This window comes from Pteropus vampyrus, unplaced genomic scaffold (genome assembly GCF_000151845.1).
Source record: "Pteropus vampyrus isolate Shadow unplaced genomic scaffold, Pvam_2.0 Scaffold469, whole genome shotgun sequence".
NCBI lineage: Eukaryota > Metazoa > Chordata > Mammalia > Chiroptera > Pteropodidae > Pteropus > Pteropus vampyrus.
Window position 1 is genome coordinate 582,812 of NW_011889250.1, and position 20,752 is coordinate 603,563.

The window sequence follows — 20,752 nt, forward strand, 5'->3', positions numbered from 1 at the left end:
AAAACATTGGGGGCTCTAGGACCTCAAAAGGGGAGAAGTTTAAAACCAAAGACCAATCTTACATCATCAACTAATTCACCCCAAGATCTTAACAGAGAAAGCAATGTCATCAAGCAAATGTTTCCATCATTTATCTGCCAATAACATCCACATTCCTAATCCTGGACAAGATACCCAGGCTGCAAGGGCTCAGCGCACATCGTCAGTCAGGGGGTCTCCCTCACCCCGCTGCAAGGGCTCAGCCCACATCATCAGTCGGGGGGTCTCCCTCATCACAAACCCCCGCCCCCGCACTGCCTGACAGCCTCACAAGCTGCAGAGAGCCGAGCAAACGTTGTTCCGCTTTATTGGATACACCAGGTGTGGGAGTTACACGTGGGAGCTGCCCCGTGCGCCCGACAGTGTGCCGTGGGTCTTCTCTCACAGGCGCTCTGAAATAAACGGACCTCACTTCATGGCTACAAACACAAGCAACCAAAATACAATCAGGTGGCATCCCAGGTGGGTAAGGTAAACAGTTAAATTACTAAGTCATTATTTTAAGCTCAAAATACTTCAATGAAAATGGCATACAAAAACCATATAAATTACATTTAAGGTCTGTACATGATTCTAAGAAAACAAACAATACTGTGCTCTGTACAATATTGTTTCCTTTGTAACATTCCAAAGCCAAAAAACACTTTCCCTCGAATTCCAGGAAAGTGGGCAAAATACACATTTCACAATCGTCTCAGTTTTTTTTTTTTTTTTTTAAGGCACATTTGTTTTAAAACGAACTCCCATTTCAGAAGCCCCTTTCTCCAGACCATGGCAGGCGGCAGCGTCCTGCTCCCGCCGATCTTAGGCAGCTGAAGGGGGAACTACCACCGGCAGGGGGCAGCAGAGAGAAACGGAGCTCCCCCACGGCAACCAGCAGCCAGTCGCTGGTAATTCCGAAGCTCAAGTCCCACCTCGCTGCCCTGCACAGGCCGACTGTCTCAAGGGTCTGCAATACTGGATCCATGTGCAACGTAGAGGGAAGATGCCACCTATTTTCCTTCAAAGCACAGGCACTGCTTACTACCCATCCTCTTCTGAAGAAATACAGATGTTGGGGGTCACTGTGCATTGGGCGCCACGAGCTAAAAGTTGCTGCAACCCAATGGGCTGCTGCAGCTGCAGTTCTGTGCACGAGAGGATGGCAGGAGTGAGATATCATGGGGATGAGGCTACAAACCAGCTCATGGGTGACTGGGGCTCACTTCTCAAGGCAGCTGAAGTCACCTGTGAGCACCCCGCAGCCCCGCACCCCTCAGGCTTCCAGCTGGACCTCAGCCTCGTCCATCTGCAGAGTGTCATTGTCCCCAAGCAGCTCAGTCTCTGGGACAGAGCCGTCCTCCTCCTCCTCTGCTTCCTGCACAGGGCTCTGGGCAGCGTCTTCAGGGGCGTTCTGCGTGTCCTCGGTTCCCTCAGAGAGCAGGGCTGCCCTGTCTGCCACGGACGTGTTGGAGGGCGCAGTGGTGACGTACCCCGTGCTGGTGGAACCGCTGCCACTGTGGTGGGAGCTGGGCTTGGGGACCAACTGAGCAGGCACCTGCTGAGGGGCCATCTGCATCGGGATCTGGACGGGGTAGAAGTTGGGCAGGTAGGCCCCGTAGGCCGGCACTGGCTGGTAGCCGTTGACAGGGATGTAGAGCTGTGGAGGGGGCACCAGGGGTCGTATCTGGCCCTTCATGGGGATGAGCTGTGGCTGGGGGAAGGGCTGGGCCTTGGGCTTAGGGCCCCCGTAGCGGGTGTTGCTGACATTGCTGACCGGGCTGGTGCTCAGGGAGCTGGTTTGTGTGGCGTTGCTGGCGCCCGAGGTCTGTGCTGAGCTGTTGTAGGCGGACAGGTTGCCCCAGGCCCGGAGCCTGCTGTGGATGTCCTTGAAGCGGGGCCGCCGGCTGGGGAACTCATTCCAGCACTCGATCATCAGGGCGTACACCCAGGCAGGGCAGTCGTCGGGGCAGGGCAGCACCTGCCGGCTGCGCACCATCTCCACCACGTCCTGGTTGGAGTGCCCGCAGTAGGGCTGCAGGCCGTAGCTGAAGACCTCCCACAGGACCACGCCGTAGGACCAGATGTCCGAGTCTACTGAGAACTTGCCGTACATGATAGCCTCGGGGGACATCCAGCGGATGGGCAGCAGTGCGCTCCCCATCAGCTTGTAGTAGTCGGCTGAGTACACTTCACGGAACAGCCCCAAGTCCGAGATCTTCACGCTCAGCTTGTCATACACAAGCACGTTGCGGGTGGCCAGGTCCTTGTGCACCACATGGTGGCTGGACAGGTACTCCATGCCCGATGCGATCTGTGCCACCACATGCACAAAGTCGGCGGGCTCCAGGGCCGACTTCACTGTGCGGTCGTCGTCTGTGCTGCCCACGTCTGAGTGCGGGGAGCGCATGACCAGGAACTCGTGGAGGTCACCATGTGAGCAGTAGCTGAAGATCATGCTGAGGGGCTGGTCCTTGGTCACCACACCCAGCAGGCAGACAATATTGGGGTGCTGCAGCCGAGCCCGCAGCATGGCTTCATGCCGGAATTCCTCCCTGAGTGGACCCTCTGCTTTGTCCTTCAGCGTTTTGATGGCCACGGCCTGGGTGGGCTCCCCTGGCGCTGGGCCGAACAGGTGGCCTTTGTAGACCTTCCCAAAGCGGTCCTCCCCTAGCTCCTCCATGAACCTCACCGTGGACAAGCTGATCTCTTTGAGTTTGGCCTGCCAAGAAGAAAAGCCCCAGTGAAACGTTTCTGCCAACAAAACTAGAAAAAGAAGAGCAGGGAAGTTGGCAGGGGCTCTGGAAGGGCCAGGTCTAATGCTGCCTGCCAGCATAGCCTTGCAGAGGACCCACTGGTTCTGCTTCTCCCTGGCTTGGCCTGCTCTACACACTGCTCTTGGCATGCCCTGATGCCATGCAGCTGCCTGAAGCCTTTAGCAGGTCCCAGTCAGGCTGTAAATTATGTCCCTCCCCCCACCCAAGTACAGCTGAGATGCCATGGCAGTGTGTGTGCACACCTATTCAAACACACACAGCCAAGTTGAGCTCCAGCTATCCCAGAGTCACCCCTGCACTCTCCCGCCGGGTCCCCACACCCAGGGCCTTTCCTGTGCCCGCCAAGGAGGTTTAGCCATCACTGCTCAGCACAGGGAGATCCATGTCTATTTCTCTGAAACTTTGAGGTGTGTCACCCACAATTTCATTTACAAAGCCTAGGCCAGCTGTTCTCTGGTTGCTCCTCAGTGGGCCTGTCTCACCGCTTCCTCTTGATTTGATTCTCAATTAGATGCATTTTGATGGAAGCGCCATTGGGTGAAATCGATGTGAACCTTGCACCTCTCAGCTTCTAGGGTTTTTGCCCCTTCTATGCATCTGGCTGCCACCCTTCTTGGAGCTTCCCTGTCCCCAGCCACCACCATCTGTTTCCCCAAACACTGAGTGACACTTAGCAACAGAGCTGAAGGGAGTCCATCCTCTCCCTTCAAAGCCCGCAAGGGAATGATTTTTCCAACAAAGCTTGTAAGTAATGTAAATGTCCTTTCACTTAGGCTGAGAGGCTGTGACAGACATTTCCCATGCTGAATTTCAGTGTGTCCTCACCATCCTGACAACTGTTACAGTGGGGTGGGCCTGCTCCCCACTTCCTCTATAAGACTATTGCTCTGTCCTTCTCTGAAAAACAAAACAAAGCAAAACCAACCCAACCCCAAAACTGAAGAGAAAACATCTCCTAGTCCCTTAAAAATGCAATATTGACCCTCAAGTGGTGGGGGCAACCTGAGTCCTTTTTCTGGTGTCCCACTGTGGGGACAGCCTAAGCATTGCAGAGAGAGGAAGGCTCAGTCATGGCAGGTCTGGGCAGAGGGAGAAGCTCACCGACTGGGATGGCAGATTCCAAACAATCTTATTATGTATTTTCTAAGGACACAAATGTGCTGACATGTTTCTGAGAAGAAACAGCAAAATGAAGACAGTTTAGAAAAGTTATGTGTTGTGCCTGAACTAAACTGAGAAAGCTAATGTGGCAGGCAGAGGGTGAGCCTGGAGATGCCACCCTCTTAAACACTTAAACTTGGAGACCTGCTTGTGCTGGCCGATGAGGGGCATCTCCACGTCCTGGCTGGGGGAGGCTGTCAGCTGACGGCGTGGGGGCGTGGAAGCCAAAGCCTTCTGCTTATTCCGGCACATGCAGACCAAGAAGAAAAGGCAGGCAATGACCAGGGGGATGGCAATGCTTGGAACCAGGATGTACAGAATACCCATTCTGCTGCCGTCCTGGGGACCTGTGAACAGCAAGGCTTCCATGAGTTTTCAGAACACATCCCCCCTTCCAATTCCAAGTTCTCCGCCAGCCTACTTCCACCTCCAACTACAATATTTAAGCACAAGCAGATAATCAGGTCAGTTGCACAAGGGGACAAAATTACACACCAAACTTAAAAAAAAAAAAAAAAAAAAAGGCAATGCACAGAAAAATGCACATCCTGTGATCAATTTGTGAGACCAATCTAGAACTGCCCCGCATGGAAACAAATTGGAATACAGACCACAGAAGACAAACGAACTCTAAAGGTTTTAGAGTGTCCTAAGCAGCGTTGCTCTTCCTCCCTAATGCTCAAACACCACTTGGAACAGGTGCTCTGCCCAATTTCATCTTTACAAAACTTGATGAAACATGTCTGACACTTGTCCTTGCAGAAGGAAACTTGATACTGGGATTAGAAATGACTTTTTTCTTCATTCAGTATTTTAGGATTGTTCACATTTTGTATAATTAACATATTCGTTCAGAATGATTAAAAGCACACTTGATTTGAAAGAGCACTGGTGGATGATGAGTCTGACCCAATACAACATGCACCAGGGGCACATGAATTCTGGAGGAACGGTGGTGAGATGTACAGTCTGAGGAGGATTCCAGGCATCGCTTCCATTTTTCCAAGCGCAGCGCGTTGTCTCCCCCTACAGGACTCACAGAGACATGCAGCAGGCACACAGGGCACCAGGCAGCAGGGCTGACTCAATCAGAAGCAGAGCTGGTGGAGGTGGGGTGTTCCCTTGTAGGAGGCAGAACCCTCCTCCAAAAAGGGCCATTTTCATTGCTTCTTGGCCTTTTGGCTAAGATCAAGAAAAAAGGGCCACTTTTCCAATCCTCCTGCAGTTTTCTCCTTAATCTTATGAACAGTTACATGGGACTTGGGTGCCCCTATGATTAGTGGGTAATGAACTCTCCCTCTGAAAGCCAATAAGTGATTTCTGGTCAGTGTGGTTTCTGAAAGAGCTAACTCACTTCTAAAAGTCAAAAAAAAAAAAAAAAAAAGAAGAAGAAGAAGAAAAAAAAAAAAAACTACATTGTCTCAAACCTAGTCTGGCCTTCCAGCATCCAAAATAAAATAAAAACACACACAAAACGCTCCTGGCCCAGGAGGCAGGAGGCAGATGTTCTAGAAGCCTTGGGTGCAGGAGAGACTCTGTCATTTTTCATGATTAGGGGTGGGGGATAATCCACGCCCCTCAAGTCAAGATCAGAGGTGTGGGCACCATCCAAACACTTGTACAACCATTTATTTTATCAATATCTTTTAAAAACCACCAATAGAACACATGCTTATTAATAGTTGTAGCATACAGAACAGTGAATATTCCTAATGGCCTATTTCACCAAAGACTCTGCCACTGTTAATAGGTTGGGATTCATCCAATGTTTTATGTATATTTTAAATTGAACATGAAATAACCAATATTCAACTATTTTGACATACAGAAGTGGCAGTTCCATTTTTCTTTTTAAAATAGAATTCATTTTAAATAAAATCATATCCATCCATGTTTCCATGCTCCTGGTTTTGTGGCAAAATAATCTATCTCAGATGTTACCTACAGGACAGACAGTTCTAGGCATTCCTTGACAGCTACACATGATTCCATGGTATCACCAACACTAGTTGCTTAACTGGTAAACAATTAGTCTGCTTATTATTTAGCTATTAAAAGTGATTCTGCAATAAATATTGCATTTCTGCCCTCTAAGTATAAATATTTCTGCAATATAAGAGTCCTGCAATTGCCAGGTCAAAGGACATATTCTTCTTTGTTTTGATTTAGTTTGTGTTACAAAAGTAATAACTGCTCATTATAAAAACATCTTTTAACATTTCTGTAGATCATGGAAAATCACTGCTAAAAGTTTGGTGTGTATCATTTCAAAACGTCATCTGTGAAATGCAGGTGCTTATGTGTGCACATACACACACATATACACTTTTTGCTCATTTTTGTTTTTGTAAAAAGAGAAAGAAAAGGGGAGGGAGGGAAGGAAAGAGAAAGGAAGAAAGAGAGAGAAAGAGAAAGAGAGAGAGGGTGCAAGCGAGCGAGCAGGCATAAGACAACTATTGACCTACAACTTGCTTTTCTCCCTTAACAGGACATCATGGACATCCTTTCTTGTAGGAAATTTTTAAACCACTGGAGTATTCCACTGAGTAGCTACACTATAATCTAACTACTGACATTTTCATTCTTAAAATTTACTTTTGCAATGAACACATATTCCTGAGGATTTGTGCGTGAACTGCTGAATGAAAGGGAGTGCCAAATTTGGGACCTGGAGAAGGTAATGAACATAGGTCTTCACTCCCCTCACTGGCAGAGCTGAGGCATGCTGGCCACCAGGACAGGTTTCCAGGTGAATGGTGAGCCTTGGTTTGCTTCACCCATTAACCTTTTTTTATCAATCTTTTCCCAGTAATTTTCCACCAACCCTCTGACCCCAGGTTCCAAAATGTAAGACTCAGAAGGCAGCCCAGTCTCAGGTATCCAGGCCGACTGGAGCTGGTGCAGCGTAAATATTGGAACACAGAGATAATGATGTTTGTAAAGTTCACAACCATTAACTACACATTCTTCTCCTATTTATAATCTAACAGAGATTGCAGGGAAAATAGTTAAGAGATTTAAGTTCTATTTTTTCCTCACTCTGACAAGTCTGTGAGAAAAGCTGAGCACAGTAGGAAGCGAGGGGAGGAGGAGCACAGGAGCTGCCTCCAATTGCAGATGCCGGACTTAGGAGCTGCTTGTAACTGTGATGGGGAGCATGATTATTAATATTGGGAAATATTATGTGACAATGTTAATGGAGAAACAAAATACAAACTGGGAAAAGGGCTGACAGAAGCACCCCCAAACGCAAACAGCAATCTTCACTGAGTGAGGAAATTAGGGGTGATTTGCACATGATTTTTCAGACTTTTCTATAATTTAAAACGTCCTATAATGACCAGATATTACTTTCATAACCAGTAACAATTTTATTTAAAACAAATGATCACGGGGATAGTACCCAGAGCCACCAACCACCTAGTCTCACGTCATCACAAAGTGCACTCAACAGTCAACACTTTAAAAAAATGAGAGAGAATACATACTACAAGAGGGTACGTCACACAGTTCCATGCGTACGTTTTTATTCTGCGTGAAGCACCAGGGCCCTTCCATCTGCCCTCCAGGGTTCCGGCAGTAGGCGTGTCCCCCTCCGAGCTCGGGGAAGTCTGCGCTGGTTAGGTGGTGGCTATGGGGGTGCTGCAGGGCCCACGGCTGGCACTGGTGCCCTGACTTAGTGGTGCTCGCCGTCCCTCTATAATCCGTGCCCGAGCCATTGTAACATTGATGGTCTAAGAGAAAAGATGTATTAGAAGGCATGAAAATCAAGAGGAAGTAGCCATCCTCACAGGCATAGAGAGCGCCCTTATTCAGCTCTTCCTGAAAGGACAACAAACCACTTTGCCTGCATGTACTCAAAGTGGAGTTTCCAAAAGACCAAAGGATTTTACATAACTTCTAAGAAAAGCACATTAAAAATAATGACCTAATAAAGTCCCAAACTCACTAAATTGAGGGTGCATCAGGGACATATATGGGAAAGAAAACCTGTCAGAAGTTATTCCATGACCGTGAAACCACCTTTGGGACCCAACAGGGACCCTGCACTCCACAATTGAGGATGTCAACACCAGCCTCATATTCACCTGCACTCGAAGCAAAAGCAAACTGTGTAGGAAGGAAGAAGAAAGTGCCAGGCCTGGCCTGCACCTCAGATGCCCCTTGCTACCCAGGGAGGACCCAGTTGGGGCACATGCATCACTCCACCTCCATGGGGGAGATGGAGAGCCCTCTCTGAGCCAGACCCTGGAATGTGCATATGCTGAACAACGGCTACAGAGTGCTTGCTGTGTTTGGGCATTGTTCTGAGAACTTTCTAAATATTAACTCATTTAATCTTCATTCCAACTCCTGAGGTTAGTAGTTATAATTCCCATGTAACATGAGGAAATGGTATTGAAGCAACTTGTCCCAGGTCATATTGAGTAAGCCCTGCAGCCAGGATTCGGCCACAGCCACGAGGGCAGTGGAGCAGCAGACCAGGCTTAGACCTCCTGGAAGTACCCTGCCGCACCCCGGGGGCCCCAGCCTGGCATAAGGAGTGACTGCAACCTGGAGCCTTGAGCCCCAGAGGAAGGTGGCCTCTTCCTTCCCTGGGTGCCCCTGGAGGAGGGTGTAGGCCTGACCTAGTCAGTGAGAGGTGCTGTGGATCACAAGGCAGGTTTGGAAGCTGGCCCTATCCCTCGCATGCCCCTAATAGCTTTTTGTGGTGGGCAGGCACAGAGATTACTCCATCTTACAGAATGAAGTCTAAGGCTCCGACAGGTGGAGTGACTTACTTTTGCCCCAAAGATAGCTGGGTGTGGCCTGGAGCTGTGACTGAAATCCCTGCTCTCAAGTCCTACTGACGGTTTTACTGGAATAGCGGCCCTGGGCTGTGCACTTCCCCAGACCAAAGAGGGTCCCCAGTGGAGGCGCGCCGGGGGTACTCACAGCGGCCCAGCCGCTCAGCCGGGATGCCGATGCGCATGCAGTTGGCGGCGTCGGGGCTCTCCGGCATAGGCAGCGCCTCACACTTGGGCAGCTGCAGCCGCATGAGGATGAGCGGGTTGGAGCGTGCGATGGTGTACTCCTGGCGGCACAGGTCGCTCTCTAGCACCTCGCACTCGTCGCGGCACAGCTCACGCGGCTTGGGCGCCCGGGAGCGTGCATCGCACAGCGGGAACACGAAGTGGCAGAAGGACGGGATGGCGAACTGCGAGCACTGGTCCGATAGATGCGTGGACGTGCCTATCATAGTGAAGGCCGCTGCGGAGGCGTGAGACTGCGTTAAGGTGGTGGGCACTCCGCCCCACCCACTGGTGCCTCCAGCCGTCCACCCTGTATCCTCAGCACCCCTGGGGAGGCTCTCACAGGAGCAGGGCCCCAAGAACACGTGAGCCACTCAGATTTGCACTAGATGTAGTAGGTCCTAGGCTTCATTTACAAACATTTACTAAAAAAAAAGCAGAACAAAAAAGAACTGGGCCCAAGATCTCATTCAGCTATAGGCTTCTTTTATGACAGGAAGATTCCCGCTTCAGACCCAAAAGCCACTTCCTCAGGCCCTAATTTGAACTGGGGGCTCTGCCAGCGAAGGGCGGTGGGTGAACCTGTGGGCTGGGTGGTTTCTAGAAGAAGAGACTGGAGGAGGCACAAGGGCCAGGCAGGCCTTGGTCTCCCGACATCCCCAAACCTGCAGGTGAGGATGCAGTAGCCTGGGGAGGCCTCACTAGGGACGGAAGAGAGGAAAAGAGTGTGCGGAAAAGATGGATAGCTGGCCCTGAGAAATGCAGGAGGAGGGATCAGATGATGGAGTGGCAGGAAGAAAGGGACACCTAAGGTGGTGTGCTGGGGAGAGCAAGGAACGACTGGAAAGTGGGGTGAGGGCAGGGTTACGCGTGAGGAAAGTTTTGTGATGAAGGGGAGAGGAGAAGCAGCCCTAGCAGGAGGGTCTGAGCCAGGGCTGGTTGGTTTGCTTTTGGGGGGCAAAACATCACAGAATGGGAGTGTGATAGGAATGAACCAGCCAAGAGGGGGAACAATTGACACTTGACATGGAGAAAGGAAGGGGGCAGGAGCTGTAGGGACAAGGTCTGTGCAGAGTGGCAGGAGGGAAGGCTGTCACAGTCAGGGCTCACAGGAAGCCATCAGCCAGAAGATCCACTCTACTTCAACTTGTGAAGGACCTGCTCATAATGGTATGATCTTGGACAGCTAAAGAGAGGCCCCTTTGCCTGTACACCCTGAGAGGTTGGAATTTAGTTCCTGGGATGCCACAGTGCCATCCATGACTTGTAGTGCCCAATTTTGCCAGAAGATGGTGCTGCTGGAGCCCATTATCCCCACGAGACCCACCAAGCACACTTGGCAGGCTCCAGGTTAGATGAACTGGGTGAGAGAGCAGTTCTGGCCTTAACCCCATTATTTACTATAGGGAAATTGGTCACTTAGCCCTTCCTGGGCCTGTGTCTTCATCTATCTAGTGATTTGCCGAGATCCCACGTTAGGGAATGAAAGCCCACATGAAGCTTATAAAATAGCAAGTGAGGCGAATGGTCCATGACGTGGATTAACAGCTGTGTCCACGCACTGCATCTAGTGCTTTGTGTCAGGCACTCCGTGGTGTGCAAGTCACACTGCCCTCAGTCTTTCTGGTCACTTCTGGCTAATATTAAAACTGAAGAACAGAGGTGTAAGAGGTTAAGGTGCAGGGCCTTTCGGAGTTGGCTGAAGAACCAGGTGTGAACCCAGTTCAATCCCGTCGTTGTGGAGTTAGCAACGGTTGCAAATGCTGGCCTTGACCTCCAGCAGGGAAAAATTGTTTAAGAAGGCCAAACCTGGTGTTTCTTTGGGGTAATCAATCGATGGGATGCCACAGCTGACCCTCTTAGGATTCCTTCTCCTCTGCTCTCCCTCAGGAGTCTCATGTGAGGGCTTATTTCTGAAAATAAGGTTCTAGGCACAGAGGGTGTCCAACAACTCATATCCTCACTTTCGTCCACGCCCTGCATCTAATTCTGAAGGTTTCTTTAGGTCCATTCCCTGGGAAGCTTCCAGAGTCTGGGGAGCTAGTTCCAACAAGCATGCTCTCTGATCCGAACATCACAACCAATGCAGTCTCTAAACTGCAAGTCAGGCAGTCTAAAGCACTTTCAAACCTATTTTTTTCAAAAACCCACAAATCTAGAGAATCCTCATTCTAAACTTTTATCTAAAAACTGCTATACAATCAGTCTGCTTAGATATATAAGTTGCTTTATCCTTTAAACAATTCCTGAAAAAATAACTGAGAAACAATTTTGTGCCTGAATCAGTATTTGCCAATTAGTGGGATGTAAAAATTAATTCTGGAGTCTGCAGCTACCATTTTAAACGATAAAAATGTCAGAGTACATAGTTCATATTAAGGCTGCAACCAACTTTTTTCTTTAATAAAATACAACTGAAGAGAAAAAAACCTAGTACACTGCTTTTGTAAAGGGTGAATGTTATTTCCTGTAACTGATTTCAATTCTATTAAATACATGTACTGTATACTAAATTACGATGTAAAGTATATCTTTTACTGAGTGTTGTGGTCCAAAGGGTTGAGAAGTTCTGGTTTCAGAAGTTCTGCTTTAAATAGTATAAAAAGCTTTCCCAACGAGAGATAGCAACGTTTTCAAAACATTCTCCCATTGGACCAACATGGTGTCTTCCAGGATCCTCTAGGTCCTATTGCTGCCCTTTCATTTCCCACTAGACACCTGGTCCTGGCCTCAGGGGGCTCTGTAACCATAGGCCAGGCAGACCCTTCTGTGACCATGACCTTAGACTCTCCAGACTGAGGGTGAAAGACAAGTCTACACCCTAAATGTAGAAGGACAGTTCAAGGGCACCTACATGAGTTTCTGCCTAGGAGGCCATTCCTGCCCCTTACCAGGGCAATGCTTTGCAAGGCCCTCTGCAAGCCCTAACAAACTCTCCTGGGGAGCCCAGCATCAGATGTCAGCTGGTGATGCTAGTAGGTAGTTGGGGTCAAGAACTACTGTGTAGAGAACCCAGTTAAGCTAGGACACCTGCCTTCTTCACAAGATTTTCCTGGTTTCTTGTGGAGAGAAGAAACATGTACATGTTTGTGGAGAGACCAGAGACAGGAGGAAGAAGGCTTTGCAGAGCTTTGATTTAATTCATTTTCTCAGTTCTCAAGGGATTTCCCCAAAGAATACCTTTACATTAACGTGTAGAAGTCAGTGTGTTGAAGCTAACAACCAACCAGAGATGGTAACTCCTAATGAGATGGAGGACGAGCAGCTTCATTCCTGAATGCTCTGCTCTATTTCTCATGCTGTGAAGCCAGCACCTGAAGACCTGACTGTCCTGGGAGCTGAGGGCTGACATAGGCCTGAGCTCACTGCAGCATCCCCACACATGGCTGATGGCCTGAAACCTTTCCCAAACGGCTGAAATCAGGCTTGTGTACCTTTTCACCAAGGGTGCACAGTGGTGTAAGACAGAACACTAAAGTCAAGCAGAGTGATTGCCATGGGCCGGGCTGCCTGCATCAGGGTGGCTGGCCCTGGGACAAGAGACCCTGGAGATGCAGTGAGGACAACTCAGGGCTTCGGACCCACAGGGTTGGCTTAAGTGAATGTATTAGACATGTAGACTAAGCAATCTGCACTTGCTAATTTAAACACACAAATAGGGTAAACCATTGCCACTATTCTAAAAAAGGTCTCTGACTTTCTACTGCAAGAGACATGGAGCAGGGATGCACTATCCAAGTTAGTGACAAAACACACATCCGGAGCTTCTGTGCAGTGAGGGGGCGCACACAGGCTCACTGTCTCATACGGAAGGCCCACACTCCCACCTGTGATTCGGTTCTCGATCTCTCCCTGCATCTGGAGGGAGTCCACGTAGATGGTCCGGTTCCCAATGAAGCGGGCGCAGGCGATGCCCCGGTAAGGCTGGCAGAACCCGTCCTCGTGGTCGTCATCTCTGGGAAGAACACAGGCTGTAAGCGCACCAGAAGGTGCTGAGCACCCTGATGGCTTTTCTTTTCAAGTCCAACATCCTATGATCTAGCCATCTTGTTCCTTGGTATTTACCCAAATGAATGGAAAACTTATATCCACACAAAAATCTGCATACAGCTTTTTTCATAACTGCCAAAATTTGGAAGTAACCAAGATATCCTTCAGTAGGTGAATGGATAATAAACTGTGGTACTTCCGGACAGTGGAATATTATTCAGTGCCAAAAAGAAATGACATGGAGGAATCTTAAATGCATATTGCTAAGTGAAAGAAGCCAATCTGTAAAGGCTCCACATGTATGATTCCAGCTATATAACATTCTAAAAAAAGGCAAACGATAGAGACAGTAAAAAGATCAGTGGCTGCTAGAGATGGTTGGGGGGATCTCATGGGTGACTAGGTGGAGCAGAAGGAACTTTTAGGGCATTGAAACTATTCTGTATGATGCTATAATAGTGGATACGTGTCATTGTACATTTGTTCAAACATAGAATGTACAGCACCAAGAATGAACCCTAATGTACTATGGACTTTAGTTAATAATAAATGCATCAACACTGGTTCATCAATTGTAACAAATGCAACACACTAATGCAAGATGTTACTAATAGGGGAAACTGTGTATGTGCAGGTGTGTGTGTGTGTGTGTGTGTGTGTGCACAAGAATTCTCTGTACTATCTCTTCAATTTTTCTGCAAATTTAAAATTGCTCTAAAATATAAAGTCTATTAACTTTTTAAAAAACAAGCATCTTTAAGGGAGGATGGCACTAAGAGAGGACTAAGTGTAAAAGACATTATAAACCTGAAGCGTACACATGAGTGGGTATATGTACATGTACAAATACACACAGAATGTTAAAGGTTAACATGTTTCATCTCACCCTTAAGCTACAACAGAAACACTGCTGGCACGCCCCTATATACTTCTGCTGTTTGCAAGCAAGGCTTTAATGAAAATGACAATAATCCAGAAACTGTGTTCTACCTTTAAATTATAGGAGAGAAATCTTTGAAACAGAGAAAAGCAGTGAAGGGGATTCCACAAAGGCTTGCCCTCATGGAATTTGCACCAGGAAGTGTGCTTATTATACCACAGAGGTATAACCTCGTCATTACTAGATAGACCACATGTGTAAATATGGGGGACGGACCACGTGTCTAAATATGGAGACACAAAGGGAGACTCACGTAAGCATGTCTCCCTCTTGGCCCTGGAGTCTGAACTTCCCAACGCCTGTAGGGAACATCCTGCACAAGCCCCATTTGAGGTCTGGGCTAAATTTTTTGTAGAAACTGTCAGACCTGCATTCAGCCAATGAGATCAGTCATTCTAAATACCCAGATGCTTTTTAAAGTGGTCCTCAGAATGCTCCAAGGAGACAACTGGGGCACAGCAGATATACTAGGGCTGTTGTCTATTGGGTAGCAAAGATAGGGGGTCTGAGGCTCCGGGGATAAGTGCTCAGGCCTGTAATGAAGTCATTTGTTTTCTAGCAAATCTGTAACCTGCCCATAAGCCTAACGACACTTGTCATTCCACCATACACTGATTCTGACCATCTCCAAACAGAAATGGGGTTGCATCCATTATAAATCTCCAACCCAGCTACCTCATAAGTGTAAAATCTGGAGGCTTGTAACAATGGACTCAAAGGTTCTGGTAGAACACCCTCTCTTTAGCTGCCTCTGCCTGATTCTCTCTCCTCTGCTGTGTTCTCAGTCCCTGAAGAAAACAACTCTCTTAAAAAACAAAAATAAACAAACAAAAAAATGAAAAATGATCTAGAGCCATAAAATCTAAGTAAGGAGATCCTGGCATCAATAAGAGCCAGAAGCCTTTTCTCTCAAGTTCACTTTCTTTGGGTCAAGGATTCCTTAAATATAGTTTAAATAGGCAAGCACATGTGCTAACAATACACATCTAACCCACCTCTTTCACTCTGTGAGCTGGAGTTAACTGTTGATTAAATTAAAACCAATGATTATACTTGCCAGACACACCAACTCAACTATAGTCAGCTCTGCCTCGAAGTTTATGCTATGTGTCAGTTTGCAGGTTGGGTTCAAGACACTTGCCTGCTCTGCCAAGGAAACCATTAAGATGTGTGTGCTCTGATTAATGTCATCTATGCCTAGGGTATGAGATTTGATTCATTCAATCAGTCCCTTGGGATGACCCCACAAGAATGACAATTTCTTTTCTCTGCTTCAAGAGTCAAGAAATGGAAAATCTGTTCCCTCACTGTGGGCTCCTCCCTGGTGTGGACTTCTCCCTGGCCACTGGTCAGGCACCCACAGGATGGGGAGAGCAACAGGGGTGCTGGCAAGACATGCTGAGAATGAGCTCAAGGCCATTCCATCTCATTCACAGCTTACTCATCTCAGTTGGCTTACAAACTGAGTTTTAGAGAATGTCCAAAACACAAACAGAAGTGGTTAGAAAATGATGTCCTTCAGGTTTTTGAATTTTGAGAAAACAAGTAGGAATTACTTTATATTTTCAAACAGAATTATGTTTTATCTTTCTCTGGCATAGTTTGGGAACTTTGAAGAATGACAGAGCTGAAGAAAAACTTAGAAAATTTATGGATATAAATAATAAATAATCTTAAAAGGAACATAAGGCTCCTTTGAAGTTGAAAAGTAATCAATGTCAAAATTCAAATGGAGTTATGCATTGTGTAGGAAGTTAACATTTCTTTTCCCCTATGGTTTTTGTTAAAAGTGGTTAAATCATTTCATAATTGTTGTTCTTATTATGAAAGGGTTTGCCTGTAATAAATGGGTGCTTCCTTTTTGAGTGAAACAGAAGAAGTTCTATCTCAGATTGGAGGGTGGGGGGTGTGCAGAGCAAACTCACAAAGAATAATCTGAAATAAATTCCTTTAACAAAGCCAGAAGCTAAACTTCATAAGCTCTAGGTGATCTGATAGTAATCTAATAGGCTGCTGTAACAAAACACTCTTCAGAGGAAGGCAATAAAATCTAGTGTACAAACCACAATGTCCAGTATATAATAAAAAATTACCAGACACATGAAGAAACTGCAAACTATAACCCGTGGTCAAGAGAAACCAACTCAAAGATGACCCAGATGTTAGAATTAGCAGACCAGGACTTTAAGAAACTCTAAGTATGGAAAAACAGAAGAAAATATAATGAGGATATAGGTAATTACAGAAGAGATGGAAACTATAAAATACAGGAAAGAACTAAAACACACACATTCTCCAATTAAACATGGTATTCAAGGTGTATAAAATAGAAAAAAAATCAATACACTTGACAGGTCAACAGAAAATTTCCAAATTGAAACAAAGAGAGACAAAGTTTTATAAAAAATAAACGGAGCCTCAGTGAGCTATGGGAAAGTACAAGCAGTCCAACTGATGTTCAGGAAAGACCCCAGGAGGAGAGGAGAGACATAAAAAATCAGAAAAAAAGGTTTGAAGGAATAATGGCCAAAATTTTTCCAAGTTTAATTAAAAAACAGTTACATGCTAATCAAGGAATGTCAAGTGAAAAGCAAGCAGGATAAATACAAAGGAAACCACACCCACACACATCACAGTCAACCAGCTGAAAACCTAGGAGAAACAGAATGCAGGAACATGAGGAATAATAGCTGACACTTAACAGAAACAATGAAAAATAGAAGACGATGTAATGTAAGGTTCAGTGCACTAGCAGAGAAAATGAACTGTGAATCTGGAATTTCATACTCAGTGAAAACAACTTTCAAATAAAAGGGTCTATTAACCAAAAAGACAGAAACATGAATGTACGTAATATCAGAGCTTCAAAATATATGAATAAGAATTGACAGAACAAGAGGACAACTCAGAAAAATCCACAGTTATAGTTAAAAACCTTAACACCTGTCTCTCAGCAATTAATAGAACTATGCAAAAAAATTAATGAAGAAACAAATAGCAATCACTCCCTTGACCTATTGGACATTTGTAAAACAATATACTCAACAAGACAGCAAATATGTTTCAGTGTGCATGGCACGTTCACCCAGAAATGCCATACGATCTCCACAAAATAACTCACAATAAGTCTAAAAGAACTGAAATTATGTATTTCTGGTCACACAAAATTAAAATAGAAATCAATAACAAAAGATATTTAGAAACTCTCCAAATATTTGGGAGTTAAATAGCACACTTCTAAATAACCTTTGGGCTCAAAAATATATATATACAAAGAAAATTTAAACGGGATTTTAAATGAAATGTGGGATGTCAGAAACATGGTGGAGTGAAAGAAGTCCTGAGGTGTCTCCCCTTGAAACAACAAAAAGCTGAAGAGCTAAAACACAACAAAAAACACCAAAACTGCACACCAGCATGTCTGAACGTGGGATCTGTGCATAAGAGCTACCACAGGCAAGAACCCCGGATGTCAGGCAGTGGACTGATAAAAATAAAGAAGCTGCCTCTTGCAGGCTTTAAGAGGTGGGAGAGGGGAGAAGTTGCTGTGAGCTTCCTGAAGAGCCCTGCCTGAGAGAGCTGTGAGCTTCACACAGCTGGCAGCAGGGCCCAGTCATCAGGGCAGAATGAAGAGAAGTGGGGATGGAAGAGAAGTGGGGACAGCAGAGAAACAACAGTTGATTTTCACCAGCTGTGGATACAAAACTGAGGCTGAGTAGCAGCCTGCGCCCCCAATCCAAAAGGCCTCTTCCCCCATATCTTTGGAGACTGAACACCGCAGATCCCCAGGGGAATCTGAGCAAACACTACCAAAACTGTTGCTAACACTGACAGGGACTGAGACTGAGAGTAGTGAGCGCGATTAAACATCTATAAGGAAAAAAAAAGGCATTATTAAGGCTTTATATAAAGCAGAAATCCAAGAGGCTCAGACACCACTTACTAGAAACCAAAAGAAAAATGCCTTCTTTGCAACAAGCTAAAGACAGACCATTATATAATAAATCTTCTTTCTGGTAAAAAAGCAGACTATACTTCCATTAATGCCCAGATGGAGAAATAGTCCATTAAACAACCAAGGTGACAAGGCATCTCAGAAAGAGGCATCTTCACAAAATAAGCTTATAGACATAGAAATATGTGATGGTAATTCTGAAAAAACTCAATGAGATCCAAAACAATTCATATCAACAATTTCAGGAATTGAAAAAACAACTAGATCAACAAGGAGAGGGAAATCCTCAAAAAGAATCAAATAGAACTTCTGGAGATGAAGAACACACTGCATGAGATGAAAAATGAAAGAGCAAGCTTGGGAAATAGAGTTGACCAAATGGAGGAAAGGATCAGTGATATCGAGGACAGAAATCTAAAAATAAATCAGAATGAAGAAGAACGAAAGCGAAGAATGAAAAATAATGAAAGGGAAATGCAAGAACTAGCTGATACCATCAGGAGAAGAAACATAAGAATAATGGGCATTACCGAAGGCAAGGAAAAGGAGCAGAGACTAGAAAGCATTTTTAGACAAATAGTGGATGAGAATTTCCCAAATCTAAGGAATAAGATGGAACTTGAAATTTAAGAAGTCAACAGAACACTCAATTATCTCAACCCAAAAAGGCCTTCACCAGGATACACCGTATTAAAGTTATCAAAAATCAATGACAAAGATAGAATTCTCAGGGCAGCCAGAAAGAAGAAAACAGTAACCTATAAAAGAAAATCCATTAGATTATCATCGGACTTCTTGACAAAAACCTCACAAAATCAGAAAGCAGCAGAATCAAATCCAGCAAAGCTCTCCTTTAGACATGAACGAGAAATTAAGACTTTTCCAGACATACAAAAAATGAGGGAATTCTCCACTATGAGACTTGCATTACAGGACATACTCAAAGGGGTGAGCTCACCAAAAACAAAATGACTCCTCCCCACCAAAAGAAAACATAATTAGGAGTAAGGCAACTAGCAGGCAGATAGAAGCAGAGGAGTGCAACACTTCCTAAGAAAAGGGCATTACAAGCTTAAATGATAAGAGATTTGCTATAGCAAGATAATAATAAATAATAACAAATGTTGAGCACACACAGGGATAAATTGAGACAACAATTACTGAAAAGGGGAGGATTCGAAGATCCAAATGCGCAAAGGGGAATGGAGATAAGGCACACTTAGAAGAAAATGGATGATTGTATATATAACTATCTTTTACACATTTGTAATGGTAACCACACGCCAAAGATTCAGAACTGAAGAATATAACATAAAACAAGAAGAAACAGAAGGAAAACACAGAAGACTCAACTAAAATATAAAAAGAAAAAGACACACAAAGACAAGGAAGCAATGGAAACACCAAGCTACCAGAAAGCAAAAGAGAAAATGTCTATAAGAAGACCTCATATTTCAATAATCACCCTACATGTAAATAGCACAGAGTTGCAGAATGGATCAAAAAACAAAACCCAATCATAGGCTGCCTCCAGGAGACACATCTCAGTTCCAAAGACAAATATAGACTCAAAGTGAAAGGGTGGAAAATGATATTTCAAACTAATGGCATTCAGAGAAAAGCACGAGAAGTGGTACTAATATCAAATGAAATAGACTTAAAAATTTAAAAGGTAAAGAAAGATACTGAAGGACACTTTATAATGATAAAGGGAATCATGCACTAAGAAGACATAACATTTATTAATATCTATGCTCCCAATCAGGGAGCACCGAAAATATATAAAGCAATTACTAACAGAACTAAAGGGAGAAACAGACCTAAACACTATCATAGTAGGGGACCTAAATACCCCACTGTTGGATATAGACAGATCATTCGAACAGAAAATCAATAAGCAAATAACATCCTGAAATGACACAGTAGACCGACTGGACACAATTGAAATTTACATAGCTTTTCATCCCCAAACAGTTGCTTATACATTCTTCACTAGTGCACATGGAACATTCTCAAGGACTGACCACATACTGGGACACAAAAATAGCCTCGAATGAATACAAGAGGGTTGAAATCATATGTAACCATAATCTCTGATTGTAATGCTTTGAAAGTAGAGATCAACTGCAAAAGAAAAGGGGGAAGAACCACAAATAAATGGAGATTAAGTAATGTGCTACTGAAGAATAATTGGATCAGAGAAGAAATAGAAAGAGAGATCAAGAGATACATAGGAACGAATGATAATGATAGTACAATATATCAAAACTTTTGGGACATGGCAAAAGCGGTCATAAGAGGAAAGTTCATATCATTACAGGCCTATCTCCAAAATCAAGAACGAGTCCAAATAAACAACCTAACGCTTCATCTTAAAAAACTAGAAAAGGAAGAATAAATGAAGTCTAAAGTCAGTAGAAAGAAAGAAATAATCAAAATTAGAGCAGAAATAAATAAAATTAAAAACAAAACAATAGAAAAAATAAATGCAACAAAGAGCTGGTTCTTTGAAAAGGTTAATAAAATTGACAAACCCTTGGCTAGACTCACTAAAGAAAAAAGAGAAAGGACACAAATAAACAAAATCAGGGATGAAAGAGGGGAAATTACAACAGACACTGTAGAAATACAAGGGATCATACAAGAATACTATGAAAAAGTATATAACACCAAATTTAATAACCTAGAAGAAATGGACCAGTATTTAGAAAGATACAACCTCCCTAGACTGAATCACGAAGAACTGGAAAATCTAAATAGACCAATCAGCAGTATGGAAATTGAAACAATCGTCAAAAACCTACCAAAATGTAAAAGTCCAGGACCAGACGGCTTCACCAGTGAATTCTACTAAACATTCAAAGAAGATTTAATACTTATTCTCCTCAAACTCTTCCAA

At 44.8% G+C, this 20,752-nt stretch overlaps 1 protein-coding gene across 1 annotated transcript in view; it reads right to left on the bottom strand.

The window, feature by feature from the left end:
• Positions 1-737: 737 nt before the first annotated feature.
• ROR2 (receptor tyrosine kinase like orphan receptor 2) overlaps positions 738-20,752 on the bottom strand; it is a 213,192-nt gene continuing 193,177 nt past the window's right edge. Inside the window, exons 5-9 of the mRNA XM_023524482.1 lie at positions 12,796-12,923; positions 8,892-9,206; positions 7,445-7,690; positions 4,101-4,303; positions 738-2,740 (exon numbers count right to left, since the gene is read on the bottom strand). Coding sequence (XP_023380250.1) covers positions 1,295-2,740; positions 4,101-4,303; positions 7,445-7,690; positions 8,892-9,206; positions 12,796-12,923 — 2,338 coding nt within the window. The 3' untranslated portion in view covers positions 738-1,294. The remainder of the gene's footprint in view (positions 2,741-4,100; positions 4,304-7,444; positions 7,691-8,891; positions 9,207-12,795; positions 12,924-20,752) is intronic.